The sequence below is a fragment of the Bufo gargarizans genome, chromosome 3 (assembly GCF_014858855.1).
Source record: "Bufo gargarizans isolate SCDJY-AF-19 chromosome 3, ASM1485885v1, whole genome shotgun sequence".
NCBI lineage: Eukaryota > Metazoa > Chordata > Amphibia > Anura > Bufonidae > Bufo > Bufo gargarizans.
The window spans coordinates 561025341-561048917 of NC_058082.1; the positions used below are offsets into that span (position 1 = coordinate 561025341).

At 44.4% G+C, this 23577-nt stretch overlaps 1 protein-coding gene across 2 annotated transcripts in view; it reads right to left on the bottom strand.

Moving 5' to 3' along the window:
• Positions 1–8767, bottom strand: part of LOC122933152 (cell surface glycoprotein CD200 receptor 2-like) — a 38475-nt gene extending 29708 nt beyond the window's left edge. For both annotated transcript variants that reach the window (XM_044287968.1, XM_044287970.1), the window contains exon 1: positions 8672–8767. In XM_044287968.1, the coding sequence (XP_044143903.1) occupies positions 8672–8741 (70 nt within the window). In that variant the 5' untranslated portion in view covers positions 8742–8767. The remainder of the gene's footprint in view (positions 1–8671) is intronic.
• Between the last annotated feature and the right edge of the window lie 14810 nt (positions 8768–23577).

Consider the following 23577-nt stretch of genomic DNA (forward strand, 5'->3'; position numbering starts at 1 on the left):
GCCCGTCGGATGTTTGTTTGGGCTTGTCGTTTTGGCACAAACCCTAATTGGTCTGGGTGAATTATTTTTCCTATAACTCTTTTCAGGCGATTTGCCAACAATTTGGCACATATTTTAAAGTTGGTGTTGAGAAGAGAGATGAGGCGATATGAATCCACCTTACTTTCATCCTTCCCCTTTTTCCCTATCAAAGTTATAACAGCCTCGGATAAAGATGCGGGGAGTTCCCCCTTATCCATTGATTCATTAAGGACCTGTAAGAGGACTTGGAGAATAAACTCTCCATATCTTCTGTATATCTCAAGGGGAGGCCATCCAACCCGGGTGTAGAGTTGCCATTAATAGATTTAACCATTTCCCGTAGTTCCTCCAATTTAATAGGGCCATTCAAAAATTCCCTATCCTCCTCCGAAAGCCTAGGGAGTGATTCACCATCCAGAAAGAGTCCTATTTCTCCACCCCCCCCCCCTACTCTCTCCGAGGAGTACAGATCCTTGCACAATTTCTCCCTGATTGGATGTCATCCCCCCATCTCTCCTCTCAACCCTCTTAATTCTGCCACCCTCCTTTTGATTCTGTATAAGTGTGGACAACAATCTACCTGGTTTCCCAGACTCCCTAAAGTAACGTGCCCCCTCAAAAAACACTTTTTGTTGTGCCTTATCCGCCAGATAATTTTTTAGTGTACTTTTAGCCTCTTCCAGCTGATCCACCAATTCAGGTAGGTCATTTATCAGGAGTTCTTTCTCTATTTCCTTTATTTTATCTCCCAGTTCCCTCTTCTTTTTTGCAAATTCACATTTCAGCCCCTTAATTTTGCCAACCAGGATTCCGCGCAGATATGCTTTAAAAGCATCCCATACGTACCCTATTTGCGTGGACCCTAAATTCAGTTGCCAATACTCCTCGATATCAGCACTAATGCTTTCATCCTTATTCATTAAGTTTAACCAGTGCAGATTTAACCGGAACTCACGGCTTTTTGGCATAAGATTTTTTTTTAAATGTTAGGCTAATAGGAGAGTGATCTGAAATACTATTAGCCTCATACCTCATACCCGCTATCTGCGTATCAATTCCAGGCTAGCTAGTGCCATGTCTATTCTTGACATTATTTTCCCTCCACGGCTAAAACATGAAAACGCCCGCTTATTATCATTGATTACCTCCATACATCTGTTAATGACAATTCCTGAGATATCCGATTAAGAAGTGTTTGTTGATTTGTATAATATTTATCATTTGAAATTACTGAAAATCTATCTAGCTTAATATTCATAACATTGTTAAAATCTCCCATTATTAATATGGGGCATTTACCCCTGGAATGTGCAAACTCAACCAGGCCGTGAATAACATATAAGGAGAATGGCTGGGGTATATAAACAAAAGCTAAAATGCAAACTATACCATTCCATTGGCAGTGAAGGAATACATATCTACCCCTATCGTCCGTTTTCTGATCAAGTGGGAGGAAGTCTACCTTATGATGAATATAAACGCTGACTCCACATGAGTAGGTAGAAAAACACGAATGGTACTGATATTTAGCCCATCTCTTCATAAGTAAATTTATTGTGTGAGATCTTTAATCAAGATGACGGCGGACGGCTCTTCACACTCAAACAGATGAGTTAAGTATAATTTTTTTAATATTTTACCGCCATTCAGGGAAAATCGATTCTCTACCACAAAGCATGAGGAAATTCCGCTTTGCTAGGAATAAAGTTTTCTCTGAAAATCAGATCGAAGTCCATTCGATTCCCTCAACACTAACTGTGACCCATACATCTTACATCCAGTGACATTTCCTCTGATGTAGACATTCTCTTTCCTCATCTTCTCCATTCAGACCAAACCATGATGACTTATTTTAGCCTTATTTTCTGTCTGCAGAGTTTTACAAACAGACATCTTAGTTTCCTACTTTTCTATCATCCTCCCACCTTCTGAACACCCCATCCTGCCACCCCCTATACTGTGCCCACTGTGCTCTCCAATACTATGCTGCAGAAACAGTGCCCCTGAAAATACTAGTACAAAATAGTACCCCTTCAAGAATTATTGGCACACAGTGCCCTAAAAAATAACTGCATTCAGCAAATAGTGCCCCTGACACTAATAGTGTAAACATATACACCAAAGCCCCCAACTTAGGATTAAAAGTAGCTCCTACAATAAAACAAAAAATAAAAAATACACACAATAATTGGCTTTCCCTGAAGGGCTTTTTTAGGTGTGGGCGTTGCAGCAATTGCAGACAGACCAAATTCCCCAAAAAGACAACTCAAGTCTGTTCAACCCAAAATCCGTTCAAATTACAAATAGAAGAATGCCTAACATGCAACACAACCAATGTTCTATATCTACTGGAATGCCCATGCCGCAAGCAATACATTGGAAGAACAAAAAGGCAGCTGAAAAAAGAATATCGGAACACATATCCAATATCAAAAAGGGACACGAACAACACACACTATCTAAACACTATAAAACCCACCATAACAGTGATCCCTCATCTTTGAAATTTACAGCCTTCGAAAAAATCAATAAATCCTGGAGAGGAGGAAATCATATAAACATGCGGATAAATTTTGTAAACTGGAATTCATTAAAACATAACCTTTACTTGGTCATTTAAAATATGTTTCACACTGGGTGAGAGACGTCAATAACAACAACAAACAACCTCCACTATATCACATAATTACCAGTGAATACGTAAAAAATGGATGGATCTCACCTCATCCAAGCAGGATCCACAATCGCGGAGGGGGGTTCATTGTTATAACATCATTGTTATCTTGGGTGAGACATGGACTGACATGGGACACTTCCCATGTTCCAGAGAGGATAAGAATTACCCACTATCCTGTTGATTGCAGGCTAAAATCACCCTGATCTTTGATTGCCCTTGAATACATGTGAAGTCCCCTGATGATGTCTGTAATGAAAGACGGAAACATGGCATGTAGGGCATTGTAATAGGGCTGTATAGAATACTAGACCCATACCGAGGGTAAGGTTCGGTGTGGGGTCGCCCCTGTCGGGGCGGGTGCTCCATGTGTGGTAGGCAGGTGATAAGATCAGCCCCCTACCCCTAGGTAGGCAGGAAAGCCAGAATAGGGCAAAGTAGGAGTGGACACACTGCCATCACGACATCAGCACCCTGGTCACACTGGTCACAGGCACCACCAACTGCCGAGACCCCCCTCCGCGATTGTGGATCCTGCTTGGATGAGGTGAGATCCACCCATTTTTTACGTATTCACTGGTAATTATGTGATATAGTGGAGGTTGTTTGTTGTTGTTATTGACGTCTCTCACCCAGTGTGAAACATATTTTAAATGACCAAGTAAAGGTTATGTTTTAATGAATTCCAGTTTACAAAATGTATCCTTATATTTGGGTGTAAATAGATACCACCGCATATGTACTATAAGTGGCGGTTTAATTTTTGGTACTAATCATATAAACATGTCACGAAATGAATCCAAGAGAATCCACGAATTTGATACCCTAATACCTGCAGGCTTAAACGCTGAATTAGAAATATTCGGATTTCTATAAATCAGGGTGGTGTCTTTCTGGGAAAGTGAAATAGAGGTCCGGCTGTTTACCAGCACCTCTATCTCCTCTCCTATTAAGGTCCCTCTCCCTCCCACATACATCCACCATTCTCACTTCATCTAACAGCAAATCAAAAAAAAATTAAACAAAATCTGAAGAATAGAATAGGAAAGTCCAACTCTGAAACATCCTTGTCTTCAGAAAACATTGTCCTCAGAAAACATTGTCAAAAATGTCATACCTACATGTGTAAAAAACGCATAGAAACCGCACAATAAAATTATGGACCAGTGAAACACCAACAAGGAAACACACGGGGTACGCAGATATACTCACACCCTTAAAATAACGGGATTCAACTAACAATTAACATCCAAAAACAACAAAGCAATATAGCACACACTAAGCCAATGAAAAACAGGAATCAAAACCTGAATCAAAGATCAATTACTAATAGAATGACAACAAACACTTAAATCTAAAATAAGAAAGAAAAAGACTGCCGACTTTGTTTATTTTATTGGATTTTATTTTTCAGAGAAGACAAGTATTATGATGTCATTTGTGATGTCTATATAAAAAATCGCAGGAGAAACACATAACAAACGCAAGGACCGTCCAAACACCAACAAGGAAACATATAGGGTACATAGATGTTTGTATAAGAAACCGTATGAGAACATAGAAGTTTTCATAAAAAAACGCATGAGAACCGCACAGCAAACACATGGACTGTAAACATCAATAATGGAACATGCAATGTAGATAGATATGAATAAACCAAGGAACAGAAATATAAGCCACTTATCAGTTTTAAACAAAAAAAAAAATAGAAATACTACAATACCATTGCAACTATAGAATTTAACTTAAGTCTCTGTTTACTGTGCACCAAATAAGAGTTGTAATACATCTTCAGCGAGCCCTGTGGAAGCTCGTGTAGAGGATAGAAGTGATAGTGGCCCTGAGGTAGTGTAGTTGTGTCATGGGGTCCTACCATACCTCTAGAGTTGAACATAATAAAATCCTTTTTACAAAGTGCAACAACGAACTTGAAATACATACAGTAGTAGTAGGCTTTAGTGCAGTTCCCTCCTGGCACCAGCTGAGTAGGTCGATGGCTGCAATTCTGCACTTAGATGTTGCTGGCCTAGTGGTTGTTTGGTAATGAAGGTGTCTTTAACCGCAGTCCCTCATATTATATTATTTGACTCCTTTCTTCAGTTATTGCTCTAGTTAGTGCTCTATGAGCAGTTTTCTCACTCTATGGCAGGAGAGCGATAATTTGGGTGAACTTCCCTTAGAGGGGAACCATATGGTTCTTGGAAGTGGGTGCTCTATGAGCCGCTTCCTCACTACCCCACTATCTGGAAAGGACCTCTCTTCCTCTCTCTGCCTCACTCTCTTTCTAGATTACTGAACTAGTCTAGACTTCTCCCTCCTGGTCGGACCAGCCCACTCTACCAGGAGAAGAGTGGTTGGAGGATGGTTAAAGGGGTTGTCTTACTTCAGCAAATGGCATTTATCATGCTGAGGAAGCTAATATAAAGCACTTACTAATATATTGTTATCCACTTGCTGAAGTGAGACAACCCCTTTAAGTTCTGCTATAGCCAGCCATTGCCACACAATACCTTCTCCTGCTGAATAAGATGACATAACACAGGTGATATACAAAACATTACATAAAATTGCATTTAAAATGCATGAAAACACAGTAATTAAAATACACAATAGTAATACCCCCATCATTAGTTATGATGGCTCATTTTATCTAGGGAACAATCATCAGAGGAAATAAAATGGCCACCATCCTATCAGTACACACAAAACCTGTCCTAATCACACAGCAGGGCAAGTTACTTCACAACACTGAGCTAAAAGGATGCCTCAGTGTTTTTTTTTTGTTTTGTTTTTTACTTTTCTGCTTATGAAACTGTGTGGGGGCTTGTTTTTTTGCAGGGCAGACTATCATTTTTATTGACTGCCATTCCGACAGTAAGACCTGGATGCCATACAGCTGGCACCTCCAAGCAATGGTGCGGGCTCAGCGTCTGAGCCCATGCAATCGCCATGACGTACTAAGGTGCTGAGCTTTTACTAACTGAGCTCAGTGACACAGCGGCACGTTATTGAGAAAGAAGGGGTTAAATAGTACATGTCAATTTGGCAAACGGGTGTCACATGTGGCTGTGATGTATTTTGACTACCGCCAGGAGCGTTGCTAGGTAAAAACATTCAGGGCCTGGGCCCCTGATGTTTTGTCCCAGGCCCCGAATTTCCTGCCTGCCTGTTAGATATAACTGTATTGCCGTCCTCAGTATGGCAATACAATTGAATCTAATGCACCGCAAGAGCTGAAGGACCTGTGATGACCTCACAGGTCATGTGATTAGTTCTAAAGGCAGTAGCTGAAAAGGACCTGGGATGATGTCACCATCATGTGACCAGTGCAGGAGAGGACGGCTCAGCAGTGAAGTCTTGGGAAGAGGCTGTGGTGAGATTTGCTACATGAGGAGAGGTAAGTGAAGATTACTCAGTGTGAGAGGCAGAGCAATGTTGGGAGTTGTAGTTATTTAACTGGGACTGTATGTTAGGGCTGAAGGGAGGAAAGTTATTTACATGGGCCAGTGAGGTGGAGTGATGTTAATTACATGGGACTGAAATTTTGGAAATGGCTGGGGTAGAATGATGTTATTTACATGGGACTGTATGTTGAGGGGTAATATTATTTATATGGGACTGCATGTTGAAGGCAGCTATGATAGGGAGAGATATTTACATGGGATTGAATGTTAAGGGGTAATGCTATTTACATGGGACTGCATGTTGGAGGTGGCTGGGGCGGGGGTGGTTTTATTTACATAAGACTGTATGTTGAAGGTGTCTGGGGGAGAGAGTGATGTTATTTATATGGGACTGAATATTGAGGAGATGATGTTATTTACATGGGACTGTATCTTGAAGGCGGCTGGGGAGGGGGTGATGTTATATCCATGGGACTGTATGTTGGAAGGGGCTGTAGATAGAGAGGGATGTTATTTACATGGGACTGTATATTGGAGGGGGCTGGAGATGGTGTGATGGTATTTATATGGGGCTCTGTGGCGGAGGGACAGAAATACTGTTATTTACATGGGACTGTATGGCGGAGGTGCTGAGATTTTAAATCCAGGGGACATTAGGCGTTCTTATTACTACTCGGGGCTCTATAGGAGGGATCCGCATTATTTCTACTAAGAGCACTATGGGGGCCTTATTACTACTGAGGGGTCTGTAGAGAGCTTTATTGCCACAGGGGGAACAATAGGAGGCCTTATTTATACAGGGGGCTCTGTGAGGGTATTATTAATACTGGAGGGCTCTTCTACTAATGGAGGCACTCTTGTGGAGCATTATCACTATTGGGTCCAGTAGGGGGCAGTATTACTAATGAGAGCATTCTAGAAGGGAATTACTATTGGTGGGACTATGAGGAGTACTGTTACTATGGGGGGCACTCATTTTTCTTCAGGATAGTATTTGTGGGTACAGAAAAGTAAGTAAGCTAAGATGTCTGTGTGTCACACTCTGCAGAGACGAGGCGGCTGAGAGAAGTGTCCAGACCGAATGGAGAAGATCATGACAGAGAAGATTTACATCGGAGGAGACGTCACCTGGAGGCCCTGGATGTGAGAGGTACGTGCTGCTGTATAGCAAGTGCAGGAAAATGTCTTCAGTGCTAGTGTTTCAGGGGGGGGGGGGGGGATGCGGTTGTTCAACTTAGAGAATTGGGCCATATGCATTGGTGCTTGGGCCCCAGGATCTTTTGAGACCCTAGCAACGCCCCTGGGAACCACAAAGAAACTTCCATCATTAAAATTATTACGTCTCGCACCCAGAGCTTCACATGCAGCAGTACAAATCTATACAGGTGGGATCCGTGTCATCGCACTCTGATGTAAGATGTCAGGGAGCTATGGGAGGTATATACGGTAGTGTTCGATGAGCCGCGTATCGGTAATGTCCCTAACCATGTTAGCACCAACCAAAAAGGCTAAGAAATTGAGCGGGACGACCACATGAAACAAAGTATACACAAGAAACAATATCATAAACCAACATCATATCATAAAGAAGGTGAATTAAAAGGGCAATAAAAATGGTTAAAAGTCAATTTAAAAGTACAAAAACAAGCCAAAGTGCCCAGCTGGAAAGGCCGATACAAATATAGGGGGTCATTTATTACGACTTAATAAAGACTAAGGGCCAGATTTATCACGACTCTGACAGCTCACTCCACTGTCACATATGGCTAAAGTCAGTTTTAGCCAAGTCAGATTTATGATCAGCCCTTTAAGACTGTAATAAATGTGGTTTGACGGTAGCAGTTTATCCGTCAGTAAGCAGCTTTACAAAAGTCGCACATCTTTACGAAAAAGTCGCATGTTCTATTAAAAAGTCTCATAAGATAAGCATGGTCCTCACTGGAGTGAAATTGCAACTTTTTTGCGACTTTTTAAATAGTCCCAATAGTAAATCTGATCATTTACATAAGAAAACACGCCCACTTTCAGAAAACTGGCGAGCATAGTGCAGAGCAGAAAAAAGTCGCAAATTTGTGCGCAATTTTAGCGTTTGCACATTTTTTGGGACTTTTTCACTCCATTATTCTGACCTGAGCTAATGACAAACCACATTTATTACAGTCTTAAAGGGCCGATCATAAATCTGACTTGGCTAAAACTGACTTTAGCCATATGTGAAAGTGGAGTGAGCTGTCAGAGTCAGTGATAAATCTGGCCCTAAGTCTTAATAAAGCCCTCGCACTGGCGGTGGATCGACTGGAGTTATGAGGAGGCACAGGCTTCTACATAACTTTGGCGGATCCACCGCCGCCTCTAAATGTAAAGGCAATCGGTGGCCGTATTAAACTGCAAGATGATCGCTAACGAGCGTTCATGCAAAAGCTTTTAAGCGATCATCTGCCGAAAAATTGGACAGCTTAATACAGGCTTTACAACAGTGTATGTCCACTCCAGTTAACCTTTTAAGAAACTGTCACAACTTTCTCCCCCTCCCACATCTCTTCCCTGTATTCTCATCTGTAGAGACACTTACCTGAGGATACAGCTCCTGGGTACAAGAGAACCAGACTCAACAGAAACCTCACCGATCGTAGATGCTCCATGTCTTACTTCTTACGTGGGAAGAAAGAAGAAACACATAGAACTACTTATATGACCAAGCTTCCTGTCCAGCACATTTATGGTTATATTATGTGGTGAAGCTACTCACAAAAACCATCAGACTTCTATAAAGAGGCTTCAAGTTTTAAAGCACATTAACAAAGTCATTTCTGGAACTTTTTGACATTTTCAGATATGACTTTATTCATTTAGATTGTGGGATATAGGTCCAGCAGGACAAGGGGGTGTTCAGGAAATATAAGAATGAACTATGAACAAAGCCTCGATTGTCAGTCCTATGTAAATCTATGTACATTGTGATAGTAAAAGCAACATTGGAAATTTTCATATGACAAATCCCCAAAAGAGATAAAAACTTTAATAGAGCAATGCCAGCACTCCATGTCCACAGGTGTCTCCCCTCTCCTGATGGTCATGGCTGCCAGATTCTATGCCAATCATCTCTGTCCGTGCCTCCTTCGATCGCTCTGGGTGGTTCATGCTCCCACAAAGCACTCTTAGGTCCCTTTCACACGGGCGAGTTTTCCGTGCGGGTGCGATACGTGCGGTGAACGTATTGCACCCGCACTGAATACTGACCCATTCATTTCTATGGGGCTGTGCACATGAGCGGTGAAAATCGCAGCATGCTCTATATTGTGCGATTTTCACGCGACGCAGGCCCCATAGAAGTGAATGGGGTGCGTGAAAATCGAATAGCATCCGCAAGCAAGTGCGGATGCGGTGCGATTTTCACGCACGGTTGCTAGGAGACGATCGGGATGGAGACCCGATCATTATTATTTTCCCTTATAACATGGTTATAAGGGAAGATAATAGCATTCTGAATACAGAATGCATAGTAAAACAGCGCTTGAGGGGTTAAATTTTTTTTAAAAAAAATTTAACTCACCTTAGTCCACTTGAACGCGAAGCCTGGCATCTCCTTGTGTCTCCTTTGTTGAATAGGACCTGTGGTGAGCATTAAATACAGGTAAAGGACCTTTGATGACGTCACTATGGTCATCACATGGTACGTCACATGATCTTTTACCATGGTGATTCACCATGGTAAAAGACCATGTGATGACCGGAGTGACGTCATCAAAGGTCCTTTACCTATTAACAAAGGAGACACAAGGTGATGCCGGGCTTCGCGTTCAAGTGGACTAAGGTGAGTTAAATGTTTTATTTTATTTCTTTAACCCCTCCAGCGCCGTTTTACTGTGCATTCTGTATTCAGAATGCTATTATTTTCCCTTATAACCATGTTATAATGGAAAATAATACAATCTACAGAACACCGATCCCAAGCCCGAACTTCTGTGAAGAAGTTCGGGTTTGGGTACCAAACATGCACGATTTTTCTCACGCGAGTGCAAAACGCATTACAATGTTTTGCACTCGCGCGGAAAAATCTTGCTTTTTCCCGCAACGCACCCGCCTCTTCTCCGGGCAAAAACATAGACGCCCGTGTGAAAGAGGCCTTAGTCTGCTTTTCCCAGCACATAAAGGGCCTAGTGCATGCATGGACTAATCTATCTCTAACTAGTGATGAGCGAGCACCAAAGTGTTTTATGTGTTCGGGTGTTCGGTCCTGAACACATCGCAAGTATTTGTGCGCTCGGCCTGAGCACCCGAGTATAATGGAAGTCAATGGGAGGCGACCAGGCACCCCCTGCTCGGATGAAGGGAGGGTGCCTGGTTCATAGGAAAAGGTCTGAAAGTGATGGAAACACCTCTGAAATCGATCAGGAACAGCAGGGGGACCATGTCTGGATGAATCTTGGACACCAATGTTGCTGCTGGGTACCATGTTGTCAGAGTTGTATGCCACTTTTACAGACTGACAAAAAACGCCCAAAACCCTGCCCCCACAAAAACAAAATCCATTTTAGAGGAAAAATTGTTAGGAAACATTTTTTCCTGTAGATTCAATCTTATATACAGTGTAAGTGCTGCCAAAAAATACAAGGAAAAAGAGATACAGCCTCTATATCACATAAAGGAGGGCCTCATTCACATGGTGCTACAATTGTTCAGGTAGTGGGACTCCTACACTCATACATCACTAAGTAAAGGACTGCCAAAAATTACCAGGAACAGGCACTTCAATGCACCTTTTATTACACATAAAGGAGGGCATCATACACACCCTTTAAAAATTATTAATAATAGCCTGCTGCTGACCCTCAAAAAACATTAGGAGCAAGGGCCTGCTGGTTACCCTCTAAAAGATTACGGGTGAGGGCCTGCTGCTTAGCTGACCCTCTTAAACATTATGGTTGAGGGCCTACAGGTGAGCGAACCCCATAAAACATTGTAGTGAGGGCCTTATGGTGAGCAAACCCCATAAAACATTGTAGTGAGAGCCTACAGGTGAGCAGACCGTATGAAACATTGGAGTCGAGGGCCTACAGCTGAGCAGACCGTGTGAAACTTTGGAGGTGAGGGCCTACAGGTGAGCGAACCCCATAAAACAATGTAGTGAAGGCCTACAGCTGAGCAGACTGTATGAAACATTAGAGGTGAGGGCCTGAAAGTGAGCAAACCCCATAAAACATTGTAGTGAGGGCCTACAGGTGAGCAAACTGTATGAAACATTGGAGGTGAGGGCCTACAGATGAGCAGACCGTATGAAACATTGGAGTGAGGGCCTACAGGTGAGCAGACCGTATGAAACATTGGAGGTGAAGGCCTGAAGGTGAGCAAACCCCATAAAGCATTGTAGTGAGGGCCTACAGCTGAGCAGACCGTATCAAACATTGTAATGAGGGCCTACAGCTGAGCAGACCGTATGTAACATTAGAGCTGAGGTGTCACATCTGTATCAGGTCTCAGAAGGTCTGAAAGATTGTCTGCGCATTAGTGATCTGACAGCCTCTTTTGGTTTCACTTTGTCTGTGTGTTGCTAGTATGTCCACACCTCCTGTTCAGGTGTGGATCATGTGACCTTTACCCATCCCTATTTAGTCTGACTTTACCCATCACTTCTTGCTTGGGATAGCTTCATTTGGTTTTGGAAGAGCTGGAGTGTGGTTCTTGTTGGAGTCCTGTTCATCCATCATCCTCAGAAGTTAAGTGTTCCGCTTGTTGTGTTTTGTATCCCCCCCCCCCCCCCCCCCGGTTGTTTACTAGGCCTCAGGAAGACGCTAGTTCCTTCACCAGGGAAGGAACGGGTGGTCTCTGCTCTGTCATTATCTTTAGGGCATCCATTGAATGTCCACAGTGGAAGCACGAGGCTAAACAATACCTTCTTCTTCTAACCTGAGTTTCTAATATACGTATTTACAGTTATTACTCAGCGTATTTAGTAATCTATAATTAAGACATATTTGTAATTTGTTTCTAGTTACCCTTGAAAACATCGTTGAAGTCCCCTGATGAGGTCTGGACATTGAGACCGAAACATGGCATGTAGGGCTGCGCAATTAGGGTATCAATAGGATTAGGCCCCTACCGAGGGTCAGGTTCGGTATGGGGTCGCCCCTGTCGGGGCGAGTGCTCCATGTGTGCTAGGCAGGTGTTTATACAGCTCCCAGCCCATTTTTGTAGGTAGGAAAGACACAATAGGGTGATACAGGAGTTTTCACACCGCCTAAGACATCAGCACCCAGGTCACACAGATTCAGGCAACCACTGAATACCTGAACCACGGACCGCAGGCTGAAGCATCCACTAGATGTGGTAAGATCAAACCATTTTTTATCTCAACGTGAAACACATCCGTAGAGGTATTTGTAAATCTCGGTTGTCTGCGGCAGTTCTGTATAATTATCGTTGTAATAATCGTTGTTTTTTCACCCACTTGTAATTTTAAAGGACTTAGTAAACGTTATATTTTAATAATTCCCATTCACATATACAATTCAGTCTATTTTGGGTGTGATTATATACCGCCACACACTACGTTGTGAGCAGGTATAACCAATCTTCATCCTAGGGTCACCAGAGCTTTCTAGGTCCCTGTGTATGGGTATCTCTACCATTGAGAGGTGCCCATACGAATAGGAGTTAGGGCCAGGAGCAGGGATTTATAGGTGGTAACCCTTTTCCTTCCCTAGCGGTGAGGCCTAGTGTCTTTCCCCTTCCTTCTTGTTGTCTTTTGGTGTTCTCCCCTACTATATCCGTGACATGAGGGCCTACAGGTGAGCGAACACCATAAAACATTGTAGTGAGGGCCTTATGGTGAGCAAACCCCATAAAACATTGTAGTGAGGCCCTACAGCTGAGCAGACTGTATGAAACATTTGAGGTGAGGGCCTGACGGTGAGCAAACCCCATAAAACATTATAGCGAGGGCCTACAGGTGAGCAGACCGTATGAAACATTGGAGGTGAGGGCCTACAGGTTAGCAGACAGTATGAAACATTGGACGTGAGGGCCTGAAGGTGAGCAAACCCCATAAAACATTGTAGTGAGGACCTACAGCTGAGCAGACCGTATGAAACATTGGAGGTGAGGGCCTGAAGTTGAGCAAACCCCATAAAGTATTGTAGTGAGGGCCCACAGCTGAGCAGACCGTATGAAACATTGGAGATGAGGGCCTGAAGGTGAGCGAACCCTCATAAAACATTGTAGTGAGGGCCTACAGGTGAGCAGACCATATAAAATATTAGAGTGAGGGCCTACAGGTGAGCAGACCGTATGAAACATTGTACTGAGGGCATATATACTGTATGGAACAGGAGGAGGAGGATGAATAAACAAGATTCAAACATACCATATACCCTTTTTTTGAGGGGAAAAGGGTGCATCTGAATCTTGTGGATTGAGTACATTGTAAAGCATACATTTAAATTGCATGTTTGTTCCTCATTAGCTCAGCGTTCCTCTGGTGGAGTGGAGTAGTCAGGGGCAATTCAGACCTTGTTCATTTTTATCTGAGTCAGCCTGTCAGCATTGCCAGTGGACAAACGGATACTCTAATCTGTTATGATGCCACCAGCAGCACTAAATACATGCTCAGACAAAACGCTGGCGGCAGGGCAGGTCAACACCTCCATGGAGTAGAGCGGAGGTTCGTGCCATGTGTCCAGCTTGAAACACCCAGTAATTGATCATTTAGGATGCTGACACGGTCTGCTCTGTATTCCTTCACCATTTTCCAAAACCTTTCCCTCCTTGTACCACTAGGCCGTGCTTCATGGTGAGGTTGCTGGCGGGGTGTCATGAAAATGTCCCATGCCTTGGAGAGTGTTGCCCTGCCTTTGTTGGAACTGCTGTGTGTTCCCATTGTCTCTCTTCCCCGGTTGCCTAAAGAAGTACTGACTCTGCCGCCAGCGTTGTCAGATGGAAAATTCCGGAGCAATCTCTCAACAAGTACCTTCTGGTATTGCACCATTTTACTCGTACTTTCCACCACAGGAATGAGAGATGAAAAGTTTTTGTAGCGGGGGTCAAGAAGGGTAAAGACCCAGTAATCCGTGTTATCTAAAATGTGTATAACGCGAGGGTCGTGGGTAAGGCAGTCTATCATGAATTCAGCCATGTGTGCCAGAGTACCAACAGGCAAGATGTCAACATCAGGGTGACTCTCCATTTCCTCTTCCTCCTCCTCCTCTTCGGCCCATCCACGCTGAACAGATGGAATTAAAGTTCCATGGGTACTAGCCTCATTTGCAGAGGCAACAGTCTCCATCTCCTCCTCCTCTTCACGGTCCAATTCGTGCTGAGAAGACGAACTGTGGGTGGTCTGGGTATCACCCTGTAAGATGTCCTCCCCCAGTTCTTCATCTGCCACATTCAGAGCGTCGTCCTTAATTGTGAGCAGCGACTATTCTTTGTGTGTTATTAGTTTAAGCAGACTGTGATTGTCTATTGTTGTGACTTAGATGAAGATCAGATCACATTTTATGACCGATTTGTGCAGAAATCCATATCATTCCAAAGGGTTCACATACTTTTTCTTGCAACTGTATATGGCGCCTTCCCCTATTGGAATGTTTCCATTATGGTTTTATTCTCTGTAGGTTCCACTCCTGGTTATGGCATCCAAATGCCGGTGCAGAATACTCACCAAAATACTACTGTGTGAAAGTGTCCTTAAAAGTAATCTTATTAAACATATACAAGGTCACCTCAAAGAACTGCCATATTAACGATTCATTCCAAGAACTGTTCTGTAAACAGCCTGATTTTGTGATGCTCTTTTCTCGCTACTGTGGTTTTGATCTTGGTGTTGCTATAGGGGCTCATGATGGTGGCAGAAGCAAAGGCCCAAATATTTCTCTGCGGAAGATTTTCAGTTTTCAGAAGTCGTCAACTCAATCCGGGCCAGATGGAGAACAAAAGAAATGAAAATGACTCCAAAAACAGAGGATGTCTCTTATTATTGACTAGATTTATAGAGATGCTGTCACCTCTCCTGACATGTCTGTCATAGTAAATTCATGAGATAACAATTCTAGATCTTTACTTACTTCACAGCTCTGTGTTGATGATATTGATATATGAAAGAGAGTAATGAAGGGCTTGGCTAATCAATGCAATTGCATGCTGGTATTTTTCATGATATTGAGGGTGGGGGGGGGGGGGTGATGTTGTATGTGGGCTTGTGGGATTTGTTTGCCAGGGGTGCTTTTTTGTCCCACCCTGGTTAAAAAAACAAAACAGTTTTTTACACCCACCCCCCTACACACACACACACACAAAAATTTATAAAATGCAATTAATAAATTCTATGTAACCCAAAATGGCATCATTAAAAAATACAACTTATCCCACAATAAAATGCCTGTCTATTGTTTATATTGAAGGAAGAAACTTGTAAAATGTGAATGGGTTAATAAATGAATAGAAAAGCCACAATTATTCTCTGTCTGAGAAATGTGGACAGGAACTGTCCACAACCCAACACCTTGTGCTCCGCTTCCTGTTTTTCTGAGTGTGTGATACCAAGAATACATAGAATTTTGACAGATAGTGGAATTTTAGAATTCATGCTTCTGGTTCAACAAAAATGATCGGAAGACAAAAAAAAACTTCAAATTTTGACTCCTCAGTCCAGAGCACCAGCTGCCATTTTTCTGTGCTCCAAATGTCAAAATGTGAATTATTTGGTTGTAGCAGAAGACAGTTGGTTTTCCAAAAACTTGGAGAGCGGTACAATAATGAAGATCTGCAGGAACAGTGAAGCATAGTGGAGGTTGCTTTCACGTTTTTGGCATTTCAGCAAATGGAGTTGGGGATCAGGTCAGGATTCATAGTGACCTCTATGCTGAGAAAGTACAAACAGATACGTATCTATCATGTGTGACACAGCGAGGGGTTTTGTATGGGAAGGCAGGTATTTTCCTCCCAACATATGCAGCTGGGCTGATTTCCAGCCAGGTGAGCGCAAATACCGGACCAGAGTTTAAGTGCTGGTCAGGGTTTTGGCAGCACCTGGTTGTTCTTTAATAGGCAGCTGGGCTCAGAGCCAGGTCTGTGTCTGTGTATGAGGCTTGTAGCTGGATGCATGCCTGCGACCTGTCTGGGAGGACAAGGGAACAACATCCAGGACTGGGACTCTTTATGTGGTACCCGCAGCATTGTGTGAAGTGAACACCAGGACTTGACCTTCTTATGCGGTACCTGCAGCAAGGTGTGAACGGAACACCAGGATTTAACCTAAGGTGACTTTGTTTATATTTTGTTAACCTGCCAAGTGTAAATAAACACTGAACTGTTTAAAGGGAACCTGTCAGCGGGATTTTGTGTATAGAGCTGAGGACATGGGTTGCTAGATGGCCGCTAGCACATCCGCAATACCCAGTCCCCATAGCTCTGTGTGCTTTTATTGTGTAAAAAAAACTATTTGATACATATGCAAATTACCCTGAGATGAGTCCTGTATGTGAGATGAGTCAGGGACAGGACTTATCTCAGGTTAATTTGCATATGTATCAAATCCGTTTTTTTCCCACAATAAAAGCACACAGAGCTATGGGGACTGGGTATTGTGGATGTGCTAGCGGCCATCTAGCAACCAATGTCCTCAGCTCTATACACAAAATCCCGCTGACAGGTTCCCTTTAAGTAAAAGACTTTGTTGTTGCCTCTATACTGCGTCTGCTAACCTGCCTACCAGAGCGAATCCCCACAATTGGTTACTTGGAGTGGGCACACGCAGTGAGGCTGGCCTGAAGGCCAAAAAGTTTTAGTTTTTTTTTCAGGCACAGGTGTATGTCTTGTATCAAGCTGGCAAGGTTACGACTGTGTCCCCTGACAAAATGGAGGGGGTCGTGAAAGCCCTCATGGAGGCTAAGGGCTCTTTCACACCTGCGTTATTGTCTTCCGGCATAGAGTTCCGTTGTCGGGGCTCTATGCCGGAAGAATCCTGATCAGAATTATCCTAATGCATTCTGAATGGAGTGAAATCCATTCAGGATGCATCAGGATGTCTTCAGTTCCAGAACGGAACGTTTTTTGGCCGGAGAAAATACCGCAGCATGCTGCGCTTTTTGCTCCGGCCAAAAAAACTGAAGACTTGCCGCAAGGCCGGATCCGGAATTAAAGCCCATTGAAAGGCATTGATCCGGATCCGGCCTTAAGCTAAACGTCGTTTCGGCGCATTGCCGGATCCGACGTTTAGCTTTTTTAGAGTGGTTACCATGGCTGCCGGGACGCTAAAGTCCTGGCAGCCATGGTAAAGTGTAGCGGGGAGCGGGGGAGCAGCATACTTACCATCCGTGCGGCTCCCGGGGCGCTTCAGAGTGACGTCAGGGCGCCCCAGGCGCATGGATGACGTGATCGCATGACACGTCATCCATGCTCATGGGGCACTCTGACGTCACTCTGGAGCGCCCCGGGAGCCGCGCGGACTGTAAGTATACCGCTCCCCCGCTCCCCACTACTACTATGGCAACCAGGACTTTAATAGCGTCCTGGGTGCCATAGTAACACTGAAAGCATTTTGAAGACGTCTTCAAATGCTTTCAGTACACTTGCGTTATTCCGGATCCGGCGTGTAATTCCGGCAAGTGGAGTACACGCCGGATCCGGACAACGCAAGTGTGAAAGAGGCCATACTCGCAGCAGCAGGACACTAACAGACAACTGCTAGAGGCTAATCAGCGACAGCAAGAAATGAACCAGCGGCTTCTGCAACACGTGATGGCCTTAGAGAAGACAGGAGTATCTCAGGAATTCCAGGATGCCCGGAAAGCGGTCCGCAAGGCGATCCCCAAGATGGCACCGATGGATGACGTCGAAACCTACCTTGCAGTGTTCGAGAAGGTGGCTGTGAGGGAGAGTCTACCCCGAGACCAGTGGGCTGAGGTCATCGCTCCGTCACTGGCATCAGGACCCGAACAGGTTTACTTTGATTTACTGGACCAGCAAGCGGCAGACTACTATAAGGTCAAGGGTGAGATCCTGGCGAGACTGAGGGTGAATGTGTTGGTCCGGGACCAGCGGATGCATCAGTGGGAGTTTAACCCAGCTGAGCCAGGGAGACCCCAGTATTATAATTTGCTGCATCTCTTGAAAAAATGGCTACTGCTTGACGTACTGAGTCCCACTGCTATGCTGGACCGCATTGTAGCTGACAAATTCTGGAGGACATTGCCACCACCCCTACAGCGCTGGGTTGGCCAGACATTTCCTACTAGTGCCCTGGAGATGGTGGACCTGGTTGAACGGTACGGGGCTACTGAGGAACTCCAGGGGGAACTTTGGGGAAGGGTGTAACAAAATCCAGAAAATCCTCACCCCAGACCTGGTGGCCTGAGCTGAGAAAGACCACACAGAATGTTCCCTTTGGGGATTGGAACCCAATCTGCTGTCGGTGTCATGTACGGCCACTGTCCCCACCTGGTCGCACCTATGGATGTAAACTTTGGGTATCAACAGTCATGGTATGCCAGAAGGGTCGGTGTGTCAGAAACTCTCAATAACGAACCTTTGTGTTAGGTGGAGGTGGGAGTCACTCCCGTGGTGGCTCTGCTGGCTCAGGGAGTCGGGTGACCCTTGTGAGGGCTTCCCTGGTGCAACCCACCGAGTTTACAGGCTGGAAAGTCGGCATGCTCAGCATACATGGAGATTCAAAAGAGTACCCCACTGCTCTGGTGTACATAACCACAAGCATGAACTATAAAGTGATAATAGGAAGAGACTTTCCGTTGTTGCCAGCCCTGTGGCCGGCCGTTGTACATACTGATCTCTGAGAGATAGGGAAAGCTCCAGTAGCGAGGCTTGGCCCAGTTGAGGTGTTAGAACACAGGAAACCCAAGGCGGAGGGGCCTACGGTGGGTCCGGTGGATGAGGGGGAGACAACCCCATGGAATAGGATAGGTATGGAGCATAGGAAGATAGCTCAGCAAGCCCAGAGTCGGACCTATAATCGAGCATCTGGGGTCCGTAACTTTAGACTGGGAGATCCGGTTTTGGTTTGGGGGCTGCCTGTGGACAGGAAGTTCTGCGCTAGGTGGAAGGGGCCCTACAAGACACTAGAGGAAGTTGGAGACGTAAATGACAAGGTACGACAGCCAGGTTGGCGAAAGCCAGAGCAGGTCTACCATGTCAATTTACTAAAACCTTGGAAGGTTAGGGAGACCTCTACAGAGAACAGCCCGCGGCAGGTTTATCTAGGAGAAGAGATTCCGGTCCCTCTGTCTGCGACAGGGGAAGCGGCTGCCACAGAAAAATTGCTGACACCTTTCGACAAAACAGAATCAGGGGGTCAAGGAGTTCGTTAGTTGAAACACTGATGTATTCTCTGACCTCCCTAAACACCCTTCCGTAACCCATTGTCACTGAGCCTCAGGTGAAAGTCCGGCTAAAACTTTGCCGGGTACCAGAGGCTCGACGACGAGCCACAGTAGAACACAGGGCAGGCTGGTTGCAGGGAAATGTGTATGCCCTGTCCCGGGTGCGCTGTTTGGCATGTGTTCACCCCCTCAGGGTTGAAGAAAGGAGGGGTATGTGACACAGCAAGGGGTTTTGTATGGGAAAGCAGGTATTTTCCTCCCAACATGTGCAGCTGGGCTGTTTTCCAGCCAGGTGAGCAAGGTGTGAATGGAACACCAGGATTTAACCTAAGGTAACTTTGTTTATGTTTTGTTAACCTGCCAAGTGTGAATAAACACTGAACTGTTTAAGGTAAAGACTTTGTTGTTGCTTCTATACTGCGTCCGCTAACCTGCCTACCAGAGCGAGTCTCCACACATGCCATACCATCAGAGAATCATGTGATTGGATCCAAATGTATTCTGCAGCAGGACAACAACCCAAAACATCCATCCAATGTCATGAGGATCTATCTTCAGCATAGAGAACGGCAAGGAATCCTGGACAGGATGATGCAGGGCAAAGGGACCCCCCCCATACAATCCAAATACAATCATACATTGTCCACCCATAAAGTTTTTTTTTTTTTCCTGCTAAACAGAGGGATTTGTTTAGTTTTTGTGGTGAACTGTATTTACACACATGATTATGTACGCAGATCTCATCAGCTCTATGTTCTCTGGGGGGGGGGGGAGGGGTAGGTACTCCATAACTTTCAGTAGAATGTTATATTTTATGGCTTTCTTGATTTGGTGCTGTTGAAGTAGTACTTATGGTTCTGAAGCTCTTTGGACTTGGTTATGGGGTTCTTCTGCCTAATGGCAATTGAGGTGCCCTTGGTGTTAATGGTTTTACAACACTTTGTGGTTTAGAAGTAGGCCAGAAAGCAATGATGAGGTAGTTGTGAAGAAAAACAGTCCTTTACTTAAGAATTGTAATGCAAACAGATCAGAAAAGTTCCTACATGCAATATATTGGTAAGATGGTGCACTGAATGCAGCCTCCACAGGTGTTAATGATTTCATGGCTGCTTAGATAGCTGATAAGCCAAAAGGTGTCTCTTTCAAGTAGTCTTCGTTATTCTGCACTTCACTAGCCGATTCTGACTTAAGCAACTGGGCCAGTTTTCCCTCACTGCAGAGAAACACTACTGTCGCATTCTTTGAACAGGTGGCTGTACTTACAGTACAGTTCCACAAAATCTACCTTGGCATGTGGAGATGTTCAAAGATGCTGTAGAGTCAATAAGTCCTTTAAGACTGGTTATCTCTACTAGTCTTTCTCTAAACCTCTCTCTTGCATCTGGTCCACTTTCTGGAGATCTTCTGGCTGTTTCCAGGGTGGTACGAGGTCCAGATTGAGCTAAATTGTTAACAACAAATATGGGCTTCCTTCTCCTAGCCCTACTTAGGCTAGACTCCCTGATTAGACTGCTCTGGAATGTTCTAAACCTTCTCCCTTAAAGTATAACAGTTTTTTGGAGTATTGGATTGTGGAGATTAATATCTCCTTGGTGGCCCAATTTAAACTTTTCAGTGTGTATTCAATTACCCCTTAATTCCACAGTTTTGTTCCCTCTACTGCCTATTTTTATCTGTGCTTAAAATCAGGTTGCTATGCAGGGTCTGTCTATGTGTTGAAGGAGGAAGGACACATAATCAGGCAGCGTGCAAGGTCAGATTACAGACAGACAGGGAATGTAAGTAAATGATTAAAGCCAGGTCCTCCCCAGCAGCTGATAACAGTGCCTGGGCTGTGTGCACTTCTCCCTGTCCCTGTGCTTGGCAGACGCTCCCTCACTCAGCAGACTGGGACAATGCAGAGCCGAATCAGCGCAGAGCAGGGAAGGGAGATCTGCTGTCTGCTCAGTGTATAAATGAAAGCAACATGTGGTAAGAGGACCCCTTTGTGCTGCAGGACATTAACCCTTTAGGGGGAGGGCTCTGGTTACTGACACTTTTGGGGGGCAATTGTTACTGGCTAGTTAGGGCAGACGGGATTAGCCTCAGGGGGAGGGCAGTGGCGGCCATCTTAACTGAATAGTGAGATTGCAGTTTTATGCAGACTGGTTGCTAAGGGCTGAATCTTATTAAATATGGGGCAAGTCAGTCTAATAGTAACTGATTCTGGAATATCATGTTATTAGTAACTACATATATGAAAATTGAAATTAGGGTCTAAGTGTGACAGTTATCCTTTAAAGGGAGGAGCAGCAGATCTATTTAGTGTCTACTTAGGTGGTGGATCCTTCAGACTATTAATTACCATGTACATACAAAAAATACAGTAAATGCATACATTTACACAGAAATATATTTTGTTGCTTTCTTTAGCAATATATTGTGACTCTGGATCAGAATTCTGCACAATTTCCAGGACATTATGGAACCAGTTATACTGCCATTTTTATTTACTCAGAAGACATAGTGTTCCAACAAGACATCGTTGCCACACACTGCCTGCGCTACACAACACGCTCTTCAGGATATCCAGAAGCTCCTCTGACCAGCTTGATCACCAGATCTCTCCCCCATCAAGAATGTCTGGGACTGGATGAGGTAATGCACAGGAGCCAACAACCACTTTGGTTCAACTATGGCTCCAAAGAGCTTGAAAGGATGAAACCCAGCATCTGTATGACCACTACCATGCCAGAGTGTCAGCCCATATGGCAGCAAGAGGATACTGTATGTCACCTAGTATTAATGTGACTCTGCCTCATCATATACCTGCTGCAGAACTCAAAATAAAGGGGGCACCATCCTGGTTGTGTGATCATTGACTGAGCACCACTAGCAGTTTATACTTTGTCAATCTCAGCTCAATCAAATTAAAGGGGTTATCCAGTAATATGTAATATGACCTATCCTCAGGATAGGTCATCATCATCAGATCGACGGGGGATCCAAGTCCTGACACCCCCGATGATCAGCTGTGACACTGAGCCGTCTCGCTAACCGGAGCTGTGGTGAGAGCAGCTGACTCCCGGCACCTCTCCCAAGCACACTGCTGTCCATAGTACAGCAGCTGTGCTTGGTATTGCAGCCCAGCCTCATTTACTTCAATGGATCTCTTGGAGATAGGCCATCAATATTTGTCACTGGATAACCACTTTAAATTTCCAAGGTGTTTTTTTATTTTATTTTCTAGTAGAGTACCAAATATACGGTACACATACTGGAACAACATACTGTTGTATTTCAAGATGCCGCATGCAAGGCGAGAAATCAAGATGGTTACTGAAAACTAGTGTTGAGCGAATCAAAGTTGACGAAGTGGAATTCAATCTGAATTTCAGGAAAAATTTGATTTGTCACGAATGCGAATTTCCTGGTGATTCGAGGTAACAAATTGGATTTTTTCTAAAATGACTGCTGCACATGTTACAAAGTGAAAGCAAAGCTTAGGAATAAGGGTGTCACGGAATGTGTACAGGTAACAAGGCAAAACAACATGCATAAATGACTCGCTGGATCCAACAGCTAAGGAACAAAAGGGAGACCCCTGTAGAAGACCTGGCACTTTCCCTGGCTGCTTAGCCTATGCATAGATCCGAATGGTGGAGGTATGCATATCCACGTACCTTGACTATATAACCCCTGAGCACCCTACAATAGTGAGGGGACACGACCACCGGCTCCCTACACCAGACACGGAGGGAGTCAGGGTCACCTGGGATCCAGCAAACCGAAAATAACAGATAACAGTTAACACTTAACTTTGTAGAGGAGAGGAGAACCAGATGGGCATGCACACATACTCCAGGAAGAAATATAAGCCGCCCAGAAAAGCCTTCTGGGGAAGAATTTAAAGGGAAGCAATTAGTCCAACACATGACAGCTGAGAGAGGCTAAGGAGAGGAGGAGCTGAATACCACAACACAGAAACTCAAAGAGGAGGTTCTGAAAGGCCTCTGTCAGAGCTTCTCAGCTGTCTGGTTGTGACAGTACCCCTCCCTCTACGAGTGGACTCCGGACACTCAGAACCCACCTTCTCAGGATGGGACCTATGGAAAGCCCTGATGAGACGAGAGGCTTTAATGTCTGTCACTGGGACCCACATCCTCTC